Genomic DNA, 20,135 nt, shown 5'->3' on the forward strand with positions numbered 1-20,135 from the left:
GAATCGACTCAACGGCACTTAATAACAACAACCAGAAGACCAAATACATCTGTGTTGAAAGAAGTACAACCAAATATTCCTTAGAAGCCAGGGTGGCCAGACTTCGTTTCTCACACTTCAGTCATATTATTAAGAGGGACCAGTCCCTGGAGAAGGACATTATGCTTGACTGCATAGGGTCACTATGAGTTGGAGTGTTCTTGATGACACCTAACCACAGTAGCAACACACCTATAGATTTAATCCCATTTGGGAATAGGGTTAACTTTGTTATGTTAATGAGGCCATATCAGTATGGGGTGTGTCTTAAAGCAATTCCCTTTGAGATATAAAAGAGCAAATGAAGCATAGACTCAAGCAAGCATGGGTGGGAAAAGATAGATACCAAGGAACTCTGGGAAGAATGCAATAAACTATGACAAGGATTTATCCCCATCGCAGTTAGAGAGAGCCTTCTTCCAGAGCTGGCATACTGACTTTGGACTGAAGCTTTCTAAACTGTGAGACAATACATTTCTGTTTAAGGGCCCTCACTTGTGATATTTCTATTATAGCAGAAATACCAAACATAAAAATACCAAACATCCTTTTCTTCCCATTTTAGGATGTCAAAAAACATTTCCCCATTTTTTTAACTGTTATATTTAAACTAGATTCCTCAACCTTGTAATAATCTTTGCCTCTGGAACACAATTTTCTGTTTGTTTGTTTTTTTTATAAGGATCCATGTGGAGTCCTGGTGTGGCACTGTGGGTTAATGCGCCAGATTTCAAAGCCATTTGAACTGCAAAGTCTGTAGTTCAAGCTCACCAGCGGCTCCTCAGAAACCTTTTACAGGGTCGCTATGGGTCAGAATTGACTCAATGGCACTTCACAACAACAACATGTGACACTAACACATATGTTTGACATGTGTTACAGTGGACCATGTGCAGTTGTTTGTTTTTTTTTAACATAAGAGATATTTGGCATTATCTGTGATAAATGGTAGATGAAATACTCTTAGCTTCCTACATGAAACAAGAAATAAAATAATTAAAATCATTATAATATGCATATAGATGAGAACTATAAATCCAGAGAGGCAAATAGTTTACAGGAGGAAGAGAAATAAATAAAGAATAATTTTTATATGTATGCATATTTATTATAAACATGAACTGCCCCACAGAGTTTCTAAGTCTTTAAGCCTTGATGGAAGCCAACTGCCACATCTTTCTTTCTAAGAGCTTCTGGCAGTTTCGAACCACTGATCTTTTGGTTAGTAGTCAAGCGTTTAGCCACTCTGCCACCATGGTTCCTTATGCATATTCACAATTCTTACATGCAGTACAATTCAAACATGAAGTAGATATATTCTATAACCTTAAGAAAAGGCAAGTATGACATTTTTGAGTAATGGCATCAGAAGTTCTAGTAGAAAAACTGATCAGGACACCTCAAAGATAGGAAGAATATGGAAACCAATTTTATAAGCATGTACATGTAACTGTTATATGAATCAAGACAGGAAATGAACCCATTATTCAATATACTGAAGTATTTTAATACCTTTAAATTTCTAGGTAAAGAAAACATGTCTTCATTCCGTATTTTTAGGGGTATCAAGGCTAGTCAAAAGAAATGCTGACTTAGGAATCAGGACACAGGCAGAGCATTAGAATTTGTTTAAATAGAAAAAAAAGAAGGAGTATGTTTCATCCAATATGATATTTTTGCAAACAGGAGATAAAATACTGATATGTTTCCTTTAAAATCAACTAATAAATAAAAAGAAGAACAAACAAACAAAAAATCTGTAAAACGTATGGAAAAGCATAAGAAACCTGGTCACATTTAAGGCCCTCATAGGAAAATTTCTAGTTTAAAGTGGTTTTGTTACAGAGTATGTACTGGCTTGAATCTCTCTTATTGTTTTGGTTCCTAAAGTCCCATCAAAGCTGATGATTAAAGTTCTACCCACTGACCAGGTCCCTACAATTATCCTATTGTGAGTGAGTTCTACATTGGGCACCCTGCTACTGCCAGACATAAAGTCATTAGAGAACTGCAAGGGATGATGAAGAAGGTTATTTTAATTCCCTTTCAGTCCTTCTCAGGAGTGGCTCTTTAGTTCACAGAGCTGTGGGTACTTGCTTTCAAACTAACAAGCAATATTATAAATGGAGGATGCATTATCATGATTGCAGACAATCTAAAGCACTTGAGGGCCAAGGATTCCAGATCCTCAATATGTGCTGTTTTGTATTTATCAGCTAAAAATATATAGACAGTTCAAACAATCAAACAGGGGAAGAAAACAACAAAAAAGCAATGAATAGGGTGGGAGGGAGCATGGAAAGTAGAATAAGAGAAAATAGAATAAAACCAAAAAAGCAGAATTCAGAAGGGAATACAGTCTTTGCAATTTTGTTGGTATATAAATATATATATATTTTTTTACCCATTTTCTTGCTGCTCCACCACATAGTGTTCCAGCTCTGTACCAGGAAGGGGCTGCACTGGGGGAGGAGGTAGTGGGACATTGGCCCAAGTTGATCCATTGTTTTTCTGTGGTTTTGAAGAGTTTTTGTTTTTCTTCTTTTTTCCACCTTTCCCACCTGAAAGTAACAACACATTTATTCAGACATACTAAATATCAGTGCCAATAGAGTACATCTGATGGAGAGATGGATTTTTGTTTTCAAAACACCAGAATCCGTCTATTATACTATTAACAGCTATGTACAATATAATGATATAATCAGAACAATATTTATATAAATCATTCAAAAGTATATTGTTTTTTTTCCTCCCAATATCTTAGTAGTAAGGCTAAATAAACCAAAAACATGGCTGCTGTATCAAAAGCGCATTTATTGATTTTTTTTCATGTCTACTGCTCCCACATTTTCATTGTTAGATGAGATAATGGGCCGTAGCAAACTCTTTCAAATGTCAGATTTTAGTGCATTTATAATGCTCTTTTGCATAATCTCTCTCAGTGGAAAATACAGTGTCTGAGGATACAGGCTAAATTTTCCATTAGAATTTACTCAATTTAGTTAATCCGGAAGAGTAACATTTCCTCTCAAAAGTAACTGATAAAAATCAATCAAGCACAATCTTGAGAATAGTTGTAAATCTTTCACAATCTCTTTTATAGGCTTTTTAATTACTGCAATACACAATTACTTTTTGCATAGCGAGAACAGTTCCCCATTGTTTTAAGCCCAGCATTTCATAAAATTCTAAAAAGGGAAAAGAAATCAATGATATTTAGTAAGCAATTTCAGTACTAAGAATGCAAGTGAATCTGTGCACAAAACATGAAGAAAAAAATGACAGCAGCATAGAAGCCATACCAAAAATTGCTAGGTATTGATTAATACAGAAAATTAAAGTTTATCTGTTTTATAGTGCTTCACTTTTCCAAAATTAAGTATATAAGGCTGGAACTAAAATAAAAAGGACCAAAACTGGATATAGAAAAAAAGTCTTTTTTTTTAACAGAATGACAAAAGGATGTCCTCAGGGAAGATCCAGTAACTTCTATCACTTCTATCACGTTGTATAGCTATTTCTCCCAAAAATTATACTGACCCCTTGGACTTCTTATTTCTGGAACTTATGCTTGTGAGCATCAAAGGCTGGTAGCAGGGCTAGCTAGCAACACAGATATCACTAGAATTCTACCTAGCTGGCCCTGGTAAAGGAATGGTTAAGCACTTGACTGCTAACTACAAGGTCAGCAATTCAAACCCACAAGCAGCTCCTCAGAGAAAAAGACAAGAGGATCTGTTCCCATAAAGATTACAGCCTAGGAAACCCTATGGAGTAGTTCTACTCTGTGCCAAAGGGTAGCTGTGAGTCGAAATTGACTCTACTGCACATACAAACAGCAGAAGTCAACATAACTACTGTCGTCTACCAATTATTAATCTGTTTCAGTAAAATCATAAAATTATATAACTTAATAATACCTACTTTATTTTGATTGCCAAAAGTTGATACGCTCTTTGGCTACTGCTGTTGCCAGTTATTCAATAATGTAATTTCTCTAGGCAGCGTATACATAAACACACATGTATTTTAAAGAGCATCCTTGCATATACAGTGCTTTCCCCTTTCCTTTCACTTCTTATTTCTGGCAGGAGAGGTGTCACTGAGCTAAAGGAGAGTAGATATTTTTTACCTTACAGGTTAACAGATTGGTTTCTGGGTTTGACAACTGACTTATTTTACTTCCCAGGCTACTTTTGAGATACCACTTCAATCTCTACACATGTAAAACAGCCATTATACCATAAGTACTTCTGGGAGTTATTTTTAGAATAAAAAGAAGTAATGCAAGTGAAGTGCTCAGCATGTAAGGAGTGCTTAGTAAATGCTAGTTATTTCCATTCTTTCCCATCTCCTCTCCTTTAAAGCAAACTCAGTTTCCTTCTGTTTTCTTAAGGCTTCTCCAGGCCCAGCTCCTCCAGGCCCAATTAGAGCCCCAGGAAATAGCTTGACTCTGAGAATAAGAATAATAAATGTGCTTATAGACAAGTATTCAATTTGTGTTTCTAAGGTAGTTTTTGTTAACTTTTGTTGAATTTGACCCAACTCATGGTGAACCCATGCATAATAGCACAAAAAGTTGTCGGGTCCTGAGCCATACCCATTCATGATCAGTCGTTGTTCAGAACTTTGTGTCTCACCATCTGAGAGATGAGTCTTAATCCTTTATTTCCTGAGGACCCATGAAAAAGAAAATAACAAGGCCTTTGCTTTTTTCTTTTATTTTGTAGTGTCAGAACCATAATTCAATGATTACAGAGGAATGAGTTGGACCATGTGTCCTATGTCCACTAGTTATACCTTCTTTCTTCTTTGTATATATAAATCTCACACCCTTGAAAACATATATATATAAAACACTTTTCATTTTTCATAGCATTTTATAAATAGTGTATGGTCACCACACTAATTGGATGACATAGATAGGGAAGTTTGATATCTCTACTATTTTGATGAAAGAATTGAGGATAGTTCTGGTTATTGAGTGCATCATTCACATTCACACATTTAAAGAAAATGAATTAGAACACAAAAATTTCACTGGGAATTACTATTTCTGGCACTCTTTAATGTCATTCTGCTAATTTCTTGCCCAAGTGCGAAAAAGCTATCACCTAGTCTTTCTAGCCTTTTGGAGATCTTGAGTAACACAAGAGCTCCTGGTGTGGCACTATGGGATCAGCACTGGACTTTGAACCACAAGTTCAGTGGTTCAAATCCACCAGCTGCTTTTCAGAAACCCTATACAGGGTTGCTTTGGGGCGGACTCGATTCGACGGCACATAACAACAACAAGAAGTGACACAAATATTCAGGTGCTTGATGATAAGTTGCAAAGGTTGGCAATTGAAACCCACTCAGAGTCACCTCTGAAGACAAGGCTGGGAATCTGCTTTGGAAATCTCACACCCTTGAAAACATATCTATGGACCAGTTCTACTCTGCACACATTGTCACCATGAGTCAGATTCGACTCCAAGTTACTAATGACACAGTCTTTAAAAAAACTGGATGTATTTTGGAATCATTACTGATGCATAGAGGAAACTCATGGGGCCTTTAAAGTCAACAACTCTTTTCTCCTATTTTAGGAACATTTCTTCTCTTCTGATTTAGGCAGTCTTATAAGGACTATCCATCAATATGCCTTTCCTCCTTGTAACAATGAGCTAAGTGGTAGGCTTTTCACATGGTGGTGGCATATAACATAAGCTCAGTCCAGTATGATGCTGTAAAATAAGCGCTCCTCAGAAAACTAATACAGGGTTGTAATGAGTTGGAACCACCTTAGTGACACTTTAACAACAAAGTAGTTTATCTGAGCAACAATTTACATATTACATGTTGTTGTTGTTAAGTGCTGTTTAGTCTAGTCAGTTCTGAATCATAGTGACCCTGTATAGGGTTTCCGAGGAGTGGCTGGTGAGTTTGAACCACCGACCTTGTGATTCAAACAAACATTGCAGTCCACTGCTTATCCTATAGTGCCATAGCAGGACTACCACATGTAAGTATATGCAATTAGTATATTTTAAACATATAGATATAAAAACATAAATGAATATATATACATAAATATATCTTTTAGGAGATTAATGGAATCAATGAAATACTAAGTACCATTATGAATCATGTTTTGTTTCAAATTTATCAGAAGCTAAGTTTTGAATCTAGCTTACAATCATTGTATAATGAATATCTAAAGGAAACAATTACAGAAAATCTTAAGTAATCCATGCGTTAGGTTATATGAGTTACTTTTCATATTTTGCTTGGGACTTTAAATATCTTAAATGATATAAATAGGAAACTGCATACATTGCTTTTTAAGTATTCAAAACAATGTGAGACTGCTTGTCAATAAATGACAGTATAAATAACACATAAGGTTTTTCAAAAAGGTGTCTTATGTTATTAAGATCATTTAAATTCTTAACAGCTGTTTAAAGTTTATAGAATCTATAATGCATCTAATCCTACCAACATGTAAGAAGAGCAATTGACTCATTTTGGAGGGAAGAAGGAGCATTAACATTTTCAGACTGAGAGGAAACCATCTCCTGAGGAAAAGTAATTTATTAAATGTTACCCTAACTCCTAACTATCTAAAAGAGTTAACCCTTTCTGTCTTTAATGTTTAGTAGTTTATGACATACCACAATAAACTATAATCTTTCTGAAGTTCAAAAATATTACACACTTCCATACAAAGAGCATATCAGTAATCTGAACATATAAAGCAAACAGGGTCATGAACTAATTAGGAATGTGCAGATAAAATCATCATTCATAGAATGTAAATGTTATAGCTGAAAGTTAGAGTGCTACTACTTATTACTACAACCTTTTTATTTTACAGATGAGAATCTTAAGGACCGGAAGGTATCACTGATGTCCATTCTGATCGGTATATATTATGGACCAACAATATGTGTTTCAACCACATGTTCTATACAGTACTTATTTTGGACATTTATTACTTCAGCTAATATATCTTAAATATATATTAGTATTTATAGTTCACAAAAATACCAGTATCAAAGACTATGTTTGTTTTAAATTAAATTTTAACAATAACTTTCCATATTGACATTCTTGTTTGCCACGTTGTTAGGTCTCAAATCAAATAATATGATTTACTCAACTGGTAATAAATCATATAACATGGCTATTAGAAAAAAAGTTCTAAAAGTAGGAAGTCTTAGCACTGGAAATCTAACTTATAAAAAAATCACTCAAATTATTTGAGTTTTAATTAAATGCATCTCTTGGTGTCCATGTCATGAAACTTAATTTCATGCACATCTTTATTATAAATTTCTCTTGACCCTTACATAGGATTCAAGGCAAATCAGACTTTTCTGCCTTTCAATGAATATTATTTAGCATTCATTCAATTCTTCTAATACTAATGGTAGGTAATACAATACTATATCTTTTTCTAAAGACATCGTGTACAATTAGTGCATAAGGGAGGGTGATTTTCATCTCCCTTCCCCCAAGCAATGCTTCATTACCATAAATAGTTATTGTCCATTAGAAGATACATAAATGCCTGACAGTGAGTTGTGATTCAGTATTTCTTCATGATTGTTAGGAACATAGGTTATATGTTGATGACAAACAAATAGTTCTCCTTACTGTAATGAGACCAACCTGAGAGACTGCCACTCCTTTCTGAGCTGTTGTGAGAGCTGGTGGTGCTGAAATCCTGTGACTGGTTGTGTGGCATTCTATTAGACAATCCCTCAGCCAATCGGTAGTCAGGAATGTAAAGTAAGGCTAAGGGTTAAAGGGCAGAGGTCACAGTGGCATTATGTGATTAGTTCACAGCACAAGCCCATGCAGAACATGCAGTTAGCAACTCAGAAGCAGATGTCGTGGAAGAGTGAAGGAATGTTTTGCCTACCCTGTCCTAATGGAAATAGAGATGGAGTGCTGTTCACTGTAGTGAAAAAGAGCTACAAGCATGAAATTGATTGGTGTTGGTGTGTGGTGGGGTGGTGGTGGTGGGTGATAGGGATTGTGCATGCCGGTTTATTATTTTTAGTTCAAGTAGTGAACCTGGTAATGAATCACTGTCAAACAACAAATACTAATTTCTATCTCATGCACAAATGATATGAAAATAACTCTGAAGAAACAAGAATTTGACTTACCATTGTTACCTTTATTCTGATCAGGGAGAGAATAACCAAATCCCATCAGATCTGTCTTTTGCTGAATTGAACTTTTCCATTGTGGATCAGGCAGATCGACAGCCAATTCATGAATGCTATTGGAATGTAAGATCTGTGTGGTAGCATATGGGGTAGCCTGTGTTATTTGACTGGAACTGTTGTAAGTGGTTTTGGTTGTGAAGTCAATGCTGCTATATATGGCTCCATCTGAGAGCATTGTTGCGGTTTTATCCCCTTGGCCTGGAACTGGTGGTAGCACATCTACAGTGAATATAGAGAAATGAAATAGTTTAATGAAGCACAGGAAGCCCAAAACTATCAGCATTGAGGATGAAAAATAAATGTGTCATGTCACACATTTGTATTTCAGCTGAGATGACTTCATGAGCCAATGAACGGTAGATGATGTACAACCATCACCAAGCTATCAGCTTCAGTGACAGGCAAGCCTATCCCAAGTCCTTCATGTCTCACTGATACAAACACTCCTTTCTCCATTTTCTTCAACCATAAATAATATGCTTGGGATATTTTTCTACTGAACAATGCTTTAAGTTGCTCATTCTATTTTAGAACCAATGAAATTATTAGCACTTTACAGAAGTAATAATGAAAGTGAATCTAAAAATCAAGGAAGAAATAATTTTTTCCCCGTTACTTCCAAAGACATGGAACATAACTGCTGAATAGATGAAAAAATCCAAAATTATACTATCCTGACTATGTGGTTCATTTATCTGATAAGTTAACTTGTCAATTATCCAATCTGATTGCACAGTTACACACCAAAGTAGAGCTGATGTTTCCAATGATTTTTTTTTTCCCTTTGATAATAAAGGGAAACTTTCATGAATAAGCCATTTTACAATACAGCAGGATTTATACAACTACAGAAAAGGCAATCTCAGTGATCAGGGAGTTTAATTTATGCTACCAACTCTTAGAAGTGGAGAATTGCAGTTTCAAGTTGTAATACAGCAAGAGTAAAATTAAACTTCAGGAACAACACTGAGTACCAATCAGTTCATTTATTTTTTTGGTATGCCGAATTATCTTTACATTGTTGTTGTTTTTAAGTGCCCTTGAGTCAGTCTGAATCATAGTGACCCTGTATGGAGTTTCCAAGGAGTGAATGGTGGATTTGAACCGCTGACCTTACAGTCCAGCACATTTTCCTGCAGCGCCACACTAGAACTCCTATTATCTTTGCATGGTAGTGGTGGACCATGAAGTTGGTTCCGACTCATAGTAGCCCTATTTCGGGAGAAGCAAGTCTCATCTTTCACCCAGGGAACAGCTGGTAGTTTCAAACTGCTGACCCTGAGGTTAGCAGCCTAACTCTTAACCACCACTCTACCAGAGCTCCTTTACATTGTTGTTGTTGTTGTTAAGTGCCTTCGAGTCGGTTCCGACCCATAGCGACCCTGTACAGGGTTTCCGAGGGTGTAAATCCTTACGGGAGTAGAAAGCCTCATCTTTCTCCCGCGGAGCAGCTGGTAGTTTCGAACTGCTGACCTTAAGGTTCGCAGCCCGATTTGTAACCACTACGCTACCAGAGCTCCTTTACATAGTGCTTTTTAATTCAGAACTTTTACCTCTCTCCTGAGCTCTTAAAGTTGCCCTTTTCAAAAGAAATATTCTAAATGAATATTTAAAAAGAAAATCTCTAAATAACACTATTTTCAATCATTTAGTTTAAAAAAGCATGTCTAATTATAGTATATACTTAATAACCTAGGTTAAAAAAATTTCATTTCATAGGATCTGAGATCATCAGATTAGCCAATCATTTTCATGCTAGAAGTGTTCAATTACTTATAATACTGGTGTATTTAGTAACAAATATAATTATATTACAAAAAAAAAGCAATTTATTATCATTAGCAAAAACAAAGTAGGAACTTTGCAAATATATCCTAGAAACTTTAGGTGTATAGTATAGCAATACTTGGAATATGAATTATTTTACAAATAATAGTTTTATATTTGCATTTTTAAAAGTTTTTGAAAATTATTCTTTAACAACCGTGACAATAAATGTATAATGCATTTTTGTATTGTGTATTTTTTTTTATAATTTTTAAATTTCAAACTTGTTTGACAACTCAGTGGATTTGTATTTTATTAAAGTAACTTTTAGATGCAAACATGTGAGATAGTTAAGCACCTTCAAATGTATATTTAACCAAGAGATGTTGTTAAGCGCCCTGCAGTCAGCTTCCACTCTTAGCTACCCTCTACAGTGTTTTTCAGTGGAGTCCTGGTGTGGCGCTGTGGGCTAATGTGTTAGACTGCAAAGTCCTTTGAACTGCAAGGTGGATGGTTCAAGCTCATCAGCTGCTCCTTGAAAACACTATACAGGGTCACTATGGGTGGGAATTGACTCAAACGCACTTAACAACAACAACATAGGGTTTGAAGGCCTTAAATCTTCAACGGAGCAGAAAACTCCATGCCAAGAAGCCAGAGGGCTTGAAAAACGGACCTCATTGTTCACTGTCCAGATATATGAGCTTTGCTGTCTGTTTCTAAGAATTTGTAATCTCTTGCTCTTCTGGCTTTCATCGAGATCTGGTAGTGTAGTGGTTACGAATCGGGCTGCTAACCTTAGGGTCAGCAGTTCAAAACTACTAGCTGTTCCGCGGGAGAAAGATGAGGCTTTCTGCTCCGTAAAGATTTACAGCCTCGGAAACACTGTACAGGGTCGCTATGAGTCGGAACTGACTCCACGGCACATAACAACAACAATTTAAAAAAAAGGAGTCCAACAATTAAAAAAAAGAAGACCTGTTGTGGCGCTGTGGGTTAATGCGCCAGACTGCAAAGCAGCTTGAACTGCAAGGTCAGCGGTTCAAGCTCACCAGCTGCTCCTCAGTAACCCTATATAGGGTTGCTATGGATGGGAATGAACTCAACAGCACTTAATAACAACAGTTACAAAAAGGAGTACTGGTGTGGCACAGAGGGTTAATGAGCTGGACTACAAGGTCAGTTTGAATTGCAAGGTTGGTGGTTCAGGTTCACCAGCCACTCCTTGGAAACCCTATAAAGGGTCACTATGAGTAAGAACGGACTTGATGGCACTTAATAACAACAATTACAAAAAAAATTAAAAAATTAAGGAATCCTGATAGCGTAGTGCATTACAATCTGAGTTGCTAACCACAAATTCAGCAGTTCAAATCTACGAGTTTCTAAGTGGGAGAAAGATGAGGCTTCTAATCCCGAAAAAATTTACAGCCTCAGAAACTGTAGGGAGGGTTGCTATGAGGTGAAATGGAGTTGAGGGCATACCACCACCACCACCAGCTAAAAATTAGGCATGGAAGAAGCATATTTTAATTTCAAGTGTTAGAATAATTTTCATTCCCAAAAGCTTTTAATGGAATATCAAAATTGATGAAAATATATCCTTACTCTTGGTGAGATTTCAGAGTTTGAGTTCTTCCAACTCCATATTTTCCACTGATGAGTATTAAGTTGATAGAATGTTTTTATAACATGGACTCTAGTTTCCCAACACTTTGATTTGAGGGTCTCTGCAGCTTTAGATTTCAAAATGTGAGCTACTTCAACCTGAGCTTTTGAACTAATCCAAGAAACTAGTCCTACATAATTTTGCTGTGAAACAACTAAAGCTTTGGCTTTGGACATAGAATGTCTCTTCCCTACTGTATGATATCATAGACAGCCATCAAGTCTAAGTGTTTCTATACTGATATTTGGGCTGTATAATGACTTCAAATATTATATGAATCACTCCCACATTAAAAAAAAAATCAAATTATATCCCAACTTTGGAATTTTGAGAGGATTTTCATGAATGTCAGAAGGTGGGTGTGTATTCTTTACCATCAGATAGTTTGGAAATATATTTGAGATATATCTTATTCCCAGTAGTTTGTTCTACCATATTTTGGTAGTATTTTCCATTTTCCTACAGTTCCCACCAACACATCCACTTCATGTCAATAAGCCTTTGCTAACATTTGAATTAGAAATCCTTGATTTATGTGAAATCCTTCCTTCGAGCTGGAATTACTCATAATTCATTATTGTTTTCCATTACCTTGTTTACACTTGTACTCATGACTTTCTTTCTTTTAGTATAATATAATTATGTGATTGGATGGCTGCCTCCTTCATTGTATCATAAGTTTCTTGAGGACAAGCCCATATGGGATTTATGTCTGTATTTCCATAATTTCTCAACCAGTGTTTTGAAGAGAATAAGAACTTTCTGATTGAATTAAAGCTTAATAGTTGGTATTGATTCTGTTCAGCTTTTGCAATAATTAGTAATTTTATTATTTAAAATAATATTTTTATTATATTCAAATATGTTATGGCATTCCATTATTAAAGGTAAAAGATACATATTCTTGCTTCTACTTCTAAATCAATATAGTTATATAGTCACTTACATGAAACATACTTTAAAGACTGTAGAGCAGTATAATTTAAAAACAAAAACAAAACAACAACAAAATAACTGCTATTTAAAATAAGATTGACATGTATCATATGCACAGATTTATAAATTAATTAGAAGTTATCTAAATAGAACTGATTCTTGAACTTAAAATGGAAATATTATCATTAATGCTATATATTCATAGTGTGAAGACAATGAAAATGTACAGAAATCTCTAACAATATTTCTGGCAAATGACAAATATTTAAAGTTTCTATCACAATGAAAAAAAGATATAGTAAACTTTGTAAAAAAAAATTTTCTTGGTCCTGATATTCATATGAGAAATATTTCACATGATAAAAATGATGTGAAAATAGAAGAAAACCCTTTAAAAAATCTACAGTTGGAGCCTTTTTTAGAGCCTTAATTGGAGTTAATTTAGAGTGGGACAATTTAGATGTTAGAATACTCTGCCTAGAAGCTAGAGAAGAAAGAAAAAGACCCCAAAAAACTCCAATTTTGCCATTTCTTTCTTTATATAAAGATGTTGTTAAGTGTTCTTGAATCGAATCTGACCCATAGCGACCCTATATAGGGTTTCCAAGGAGCAGCTGAGGAATTTAAACCACTGTTCAAACAGCTTTGCAATCTAGCACATTAACCCACAGTGCCACACCAGAACTCCTATGTAAAAATAGAAGGGTGTATTATCACAATCAATATACATGTAAAAATAGGACTATTTCTTAGTTGATAAAAGGCAGGGAAGCGGAATTCCTTTGACAAAATCAGCTAAGGTAGAGAAGGGATGAATGCATGTTCTATAATCCTAAACAGGAGGTGCTAGGGAGAATTATGTAAAGAAATAAAATGCAATTGCAGTGCTTGTTTCCTACTATTCTCCTCTTAAAATCCACTACTGGCTTAGTGGCTTTGAGGTCTCTTATTATTTTTCCGTCTGCATTTCTCACCAACTCTGCTGCCTTGCATAAGAATATTCGTTCATTGTCTCAAATAGGTCAATATCTCTCTTTTCACACTTTTGAATAATTCTTACTTATCCTTCAGATATTCTGTGATATTCCTTTCATAGAGACCTTTTGTTCCCATAGGACAGCATTCTTATGTGGGATACTGGTAAAGCAGATCAAATCTACTTATTGTCTGAACAATCTTCTATCAATGGAAAACTCACATTTATCAAGTCAAACTCTGGAACCAAAGGCTTCTCTACTCCAATCTTTTCCTAAACCATTCTCTCTTCCATTGACTAGATGAAAGTTAATAATTTGATGATTATTCAGTCTAAATCTGTCTCCTTAAAAGGAACTATGGAAAGAAATTTAACAAGCTCCGGTGCCACTGTGGGTCTGGCATTGGGATGCTAACTACAAGGTTGACTGTTCAAATCCACCAGCTGCTCTCTATAGGAGAAAAGTGAGATTGTCTGCTTCTGTAAAGATTTAGTCTCAGAAACCCCATGTAGGGTTGCTATGAGTCAAAACTGACTCAGTGGCAGTAGTTTTGGTTTATGGGGAGGGATCTAGCACCACATTATTTAGAAGTTCTAGTATGTCAGTTATTCAGCAGCATTTATCTTTCATTTTTGGTATTAATTACCAATTGTGAAACTATAGACTAGTTCTCTCTCAACATGCTGGCATAGTTTCTTAACTGATTATTCCTTCATATAATATATTGTATAAGGATAAAAGCCATGTCTTAGTATATCAGTATTTTTATAGTCAGAGACATACAGCAGGTGCTCAATAAATATATTTTGAGTGAGGCTCATAGAAGTGAAACAATGGGGTCAAAATTGTAACTCTTAGTTAATATAGTTTCTGATTTTAAGAATTTTACATTAATATTTCAAAAAAAATGAGTTCTGGACACCAAGCTCTCCCGCCAGACCCTCACAGATCTCTCTGCACATCTGCTTGTCTGCGCCCACCATGGCTACCGTTAAGCAGCTGGTAGGAAGATGGCGTCTAGTAGACAGCAAAGGCTTTGATGAATACATAAAGGAAATAGAAGTGGGCATGGTTCAGCGAAAAATGGGTGCAGTGGCCAAACCGGATTGTATTATCACTACTGATGGCAAAACCCTCACCAGCAAAATGGAATGCACTTTGAAAACAACACAGTTTTCTTGTAACCTGGGAGAAAAGTTTGAAGAAACTACAGCTGATGGCAGAAAATCTCAGACTGTCTGCAACTTTACAGATGTTGTTTTGGTTCAACAACAGGAGTGGGATGGGAAGGAGAGCACGATAACATGAAAACTGGAAAATGGGATATTAATTGTGGAATGTGTTATGAACAATGTCACTTATACTCAGACCTATGAAAAAGTAGAATAAAAATTACATCTTTACTTTGAATAGGAATTATCTGTGAGAATGAACAAGTTCAGTTCAATGAGCAAACCTCCACACTGCTTTGTTTTTTTGTTTTTTGTTTTTTCGTTATTGTGTTCAATTATTTTTCACACAGACATTTACATGCAATTGTTTTAAAGTGTTGGCTTAATTAGGATCATCCCTTTGATTAGTAAATAAATGTGTTTGTGCTCATACTAAAAAAAAAAAAATTGAGTCCTGGTCTGGCACTGTGGGATAATGCGCTGAACTGCAAAGTTTGTTTGAAACACAATGTCGGTGGTTCAAGCTCACCAAACACTCCTTGGAAACCCTATACAGCATTGCTATGGGTCAGAACTGACTCGATGGAACTTAACAACAACAATTCCTAAAAATAAAATGTATTCTGAGAATGTATATTATTTTATGGTAGTGACTTCATTAAAAACTTAGCTGTACAAAAGATTATATAAAACATAATATTTTTTGTCACTTGAAATGTTTAGCAAATGTACAGTACTACTGATAGTACATAGAGTTTACTCATTTTAATTATGGGAGAAAATACTCCCATACAGTTTCTTAAGAACATCTGGGAAAGTAATAAATAAATAAATAAAGTGACAATTTTGGAAAAACACAATTTACCTGCACGCCCAAAATTTCCAATCTCATTTGGGCCACTATTGCTGTTGTTCACAGGCAAGCTGGTGGCTGGCCAAGAATCTGCAAGCCACGGATAACTGGGATCCCCAGCATTTAGAAGTCCTGGGCGGCTAGAACAGAAAGAAGAAAGCAAGCAATCAAGAAAATTTAATGAGAGATTTTAACATCTATCTCAGGTGTGAAGAAGGGTAAAGAAATTAAGGATTTTAATTCCTGTCATCTTGAAAATATGGGGAAATTTCAAGAATCAAGATACTTCAGCAGTTCATTAAAGTTAAATATAGATCAACTCTGTCACTGGAAGTAGAAACAACTTTGCCTAAGATTCTGTCAGCATCCAAATTAATTCAGTTATTTGCCCTGAAACTGGGGTGGGAATCAGTAGTAGCATAGCAAGATCCAGAAACAAGGCTTGATGACAGATTGCCACCTCAAGGGAATAATTGCTCAGAATGATTGCTCGGTATTAGCCATTGCTAGGACTTTGGGCTACTGCTGCCTCGATTCTTGAAGCCCCAATATGTATCTGCCCCTGTGGGCTATAACCCTTGTAATGAGCCCTCATGCTTGATTTAGAGGCCAGGAACTTGAGGGAAATTAATGAACAGTATTTATACTGTTCCATCAATACCACATTTCCAAGTTGTCTAAATTACAAAATATCAAGAGCATACTAATTTTTTTTTAAAGTAATGAAAGATCTTCTATGATCAGAACAAGTATGTGAATAAAGTCTTTGGGGAAAACTTCCTTCACATCATATTTAATAAAGAATTCCCATCTTTAATATAAACGATGAGATTCTGATTCTTTTCCAGATTATTAGCATACTTACAAAGAAATAGCAACATCTATAATAATTGTACTTTTTTTTGATAGACCCCTTCTGGTACAATCCCTAAGAGAAACATGTGTTTCTATGGAAACTGCAATAAAAAGATCCAACCTCTTTCTTGCTACATCCACTAGCTCTCATTAGACCTAATCTCTTTTTGCTAAAATATTGATTAAATGGGAGATTGGAAGTTATTACCAGAGCCTAATTACAAACTCCATATTGGCAAAGGGAAAATAGATGAGGATATATGGGTTTGTTATCAGCTTTTATCAATTTCAATTGAGTATCTAAAGTTGTGGAATCCAGTCCTATCAATCTACAGGCTATTCATCATCCATGAATCATTTACTTTGTGATCGATTATGTGTAATTGTTCACTCACAGCAATTTAGGGAGAGCCAATAAGGAGTCTTAAACAACAGCAACTTCATTTGCTAATGTCTAATTAATGCAATAAACATCCTGCTAACAAATGAACACATTCCTTGTGATATTTACTACTAATTTCTTCAGGGGCATCTGGGAGATATGAAACATCTGGACTTGATTCCTCTAAAGTGCACAACAGATAGATCATTAAACCTTGTGGTAAGCCATTTAATTCCTCCTAGAATTCTCAGACTTGTAAATGATCGTTTATTACGATAATAGCCTCTTACCATAGACTTCCCAGTCCTGATTAAAAATGAAATTTAAAAAAATCCTTAGCATACCTTCCATTGCTCATTAGTCCTCCATCTCCTCTTTGAAATGTAACTATTAAAAAAAAAGAAAGAAAGAAGAAACATACATATACAAGTAGTCAATATTAATTACAACTAATACAAAGTACATATTGGCCCTTAGTTTAGAGCTGAGGCCTCTGGGAATGTTAACAAATTATAATTAACGTAATTGTTCAGAGAGTATCATGCAGTAGTTTGGCCTATGGCAAAGCCACCATTTACTCCAACTTTAATAAAACATTTCAAAATTCAAAAGTCAAATGCACAGTTAAGTTGAATGAGGTAATTTGTATTTAGATGTCAAAAACTGTTAGCATTGATGTATATAAGAGTTTGGAAGATGGACATAACAATGTGGATTTTATCAAATTATGACTTTAGATATTAACACGAGTATTAACAGATAGATAATAGGGTTTGAAACAAGATAATTCAAGCAATAACACCCTTTGAATTCAATGAGAACTTTGAATTAAGCCAGAGAAATAGGTATTTCTGAATGACTATATATTTCTCATCAAGGATCCTTTAAAGCAAATTTATAAACATTATGAGTTGAACAACTAGCATTATAATATATATGATAATAATATTAATAATAGAAAATAAAGCACTAACTACTTTGTTTCACCATTTAACTCTAAGGAAAATTAAATTTTCAAATAATTCTTACTGAATGTATGCTAATTGTATTGATCATAAACTCAAGACATTTTATAAAACTATGGAACTTATTGATAACTCCAACACCCAGTGGAGCCACTGAAGGTAAGTCTACTCCTTCATTCCAGACAAAGCAAATAACATAGCTATTTTCAAGGATTGAAGAAAATTAACATTTGTTCAGGTCTCATTCAAATCCCTTATCTAAAACCCTGTGGCCAGATGTATTTGGATGTCAGAATGCTTCAGATACAAGAAAGGTATATGATGCATATACTATGTATATACTACAATGAGGTTCTAAGACACAACACTGCAGTTAGTGTTATTTAATATTTCTTTAGTGAAATATGAATATTTATGATTAGCAAGGTAAATAAAGCTTATAAATAGTTTTATATAAGTTTGGGTCTTTTTTTTTTGTATTTGTTAGTTACTTGAAAATTTGGGGAGAAATTCAGGTTTAGAAGTTTCTGACTCGCTAATTTGTAGATATAAGGTTGTAAACCTATAGTTCTAATCAAAGTTCATGTGGATTAGCAAAACCAATCACTGAGGATGAAGGAAAATCTACCATTTGACAGATGTGAACTCAATATAACCTAAACTTGGAAACAGTTGATTATGTTTACTATGAATTCTTTGCCAGTGGGTAAAACTAAACATAAATGAAATCCTTATAAAATGATTTATATATTATATAAATTGAAGACATGTTTTCAAAGATAGTATAAACACAGTGAACAATTTAAATTCAAATAATCACTCCTTAATGCATATGATCTAAACTCCAAGATCTCAAGTATGAGCATTCCTTAATTTCTATAAATTTCCAAATTCTATTCCCCAGTTCCTTCCCTAACTTCTTCCAATAGCATTATCACACATGAATCATAACTGAGCAAATTGATCACAATTCCAAGAATCTATTATAACTTTATTAGGCAGTGAAATATATTAGAGCTTTCAGGAGCATTTTGTTGATGTCACAATACCCACTTCTCAAATGCATGTTAAAACAATCCTGACCTAAGCTATGCATCTGTACAGAACTGACAACCTCCATTCCTCAGAGAAGATGAAAGAGTACTGATGGCTACTCTTCTTCTACACAAGCTTGTTTAAATACTGGGAATCATTGCATGCACATTGCATTGAGCTACAATAATAATGACTTTTAACAAGTAACAACAAAGAAAGAATTAATCTGAAACAATTAATGAAGAAAATTTACCACTGTATTAAATTAGGCCTGATTAGGAAAAAAGAAAAGAAACACAAAATGTGAAAATTAGATATAATTAGCTTTCCATCAGATGTGACTTTCCAGTTTTGTGGCATGTTAATGGACTGCTAAGGGGTTGTTTTATTCCAGTATAAAGTAGTTAAGATAACGTGGTGAGTGTTAGTGTGGATGCGCTAATAAACAGGCACTGATGGGTTATAGCTCAAAATGTGCTGTTTAGGGGATACAGGAGGAGCACTGGTAGCGTAGTGGTTACGAATCGGGCTGCGAACCTTAAGGCCAGCAGTTCAAAACTACCAGCCGCTCAGCGAGAGAAAGATGAGGCGTTCTGCTCCCGTAAAGGTTTACAGCCTCGGAAACCCTGTACGGGGTCGCTATGGGTCGGAACCGACTCGACGGGACTTAACAACAGCAACAACAACAACAGGGGATACAGGTGGTGTGCTGTGGAGTCGGTTCCAATCATAACGACCTGGTGTAGGTTTTCTGAGATTGTAATTGTTTATAGGAAAAGAAAACCTCATATTTCTCCAGTGGAACGGCTGGTAGTTTTGAACTGCTGAACTTGATGTTACCAGCCCTACTGGTATCTACGCTATCAGAGCTTCTTAGGAGATAATGGTAGGGGAAACTAAATAGGTCTTCTTTATTTACATGCATTTTTCCCCCATCTATAATTTACCGATACTGCCAGAGTGAAACAATGCTAGAAAAAAGGAGGCAAAAAATAAAGCACATTGACAAAAATTGAGCTGTACTCTATTATTTACATGCAACTCAATAACAAACTCTTTATAAAATGCAGATCTAAAAAATATTTATCATAACACTCAAAAACACGTCAAAACCTAATGGTTAATACAAAGATTTATTCATGGACCCAATGATCTGGTGTATGTTGTTGTTGTTGTTGTCAGGTGCCATCGAGTTGGAACCGACTCATAGCGACCCCATGCACAGCAGAACGAAACAATGTCCGATCCTGGGCCAACCTC

At 35.2% G+C, this 20,135-nt stretch overlaps 1 protein-coding gene and 1 pseudogene across 1 annotated transcript in view; one reads left to right on the forward strand and one right to left on the reverse strand.

Moving 5' to 3' along the window:
* Positions 1 to 20,135, reverse strand: part of ROBO2 (roundabout, axon guidance receptor, homolog 2 (Drosophila)) — a gene marked incomplete at its 5' end in the record, with an annotated part of 881,870 nt that overhangs the window by 41,566 nt on the left and 820,169 nt on the right. Inside the window, 4 exons of the mRNA XM_006866447.1 lie at positions 2,444 to 2,600; positions 8,202 to 8,483; positions 15,651 to 15,778; positions 17,220 to 17,262. Coding sequence (XP_006866509.1) covers positions 2,444 to 2,600; positions 8,202 to 8,483; positions 15,651 to 15,778; positions 17,220 to 17,262 — 610 coding nt within the window. The remainder of the gene's footprint in view (positions 1 to 2,443; positions 2,601 to 8,201; positions 8,484 to 15,650; positions 15,779 to 17,219; positions 17,263 to 20,135) is intronic.
* Positions 14,595 to 15,002, forward strand: LOC102830367 (annotated as a pseudogene).

Source organism: Chrysochloris asiatica, unplaced genomic scaffold (assembly GCF_000296735.1).
Source record: "Chrysochloris asiatica unplaced genomic scaffold, ChrAsi1.0 scaffold00091, whole genome shotgun sequence".
NCBI lineage: Eukaryota > Metazoa > Chordata > Mammalia > Afrosoricida > Chrysochloridae > Chrysochloris > Chrysochloris asiatica.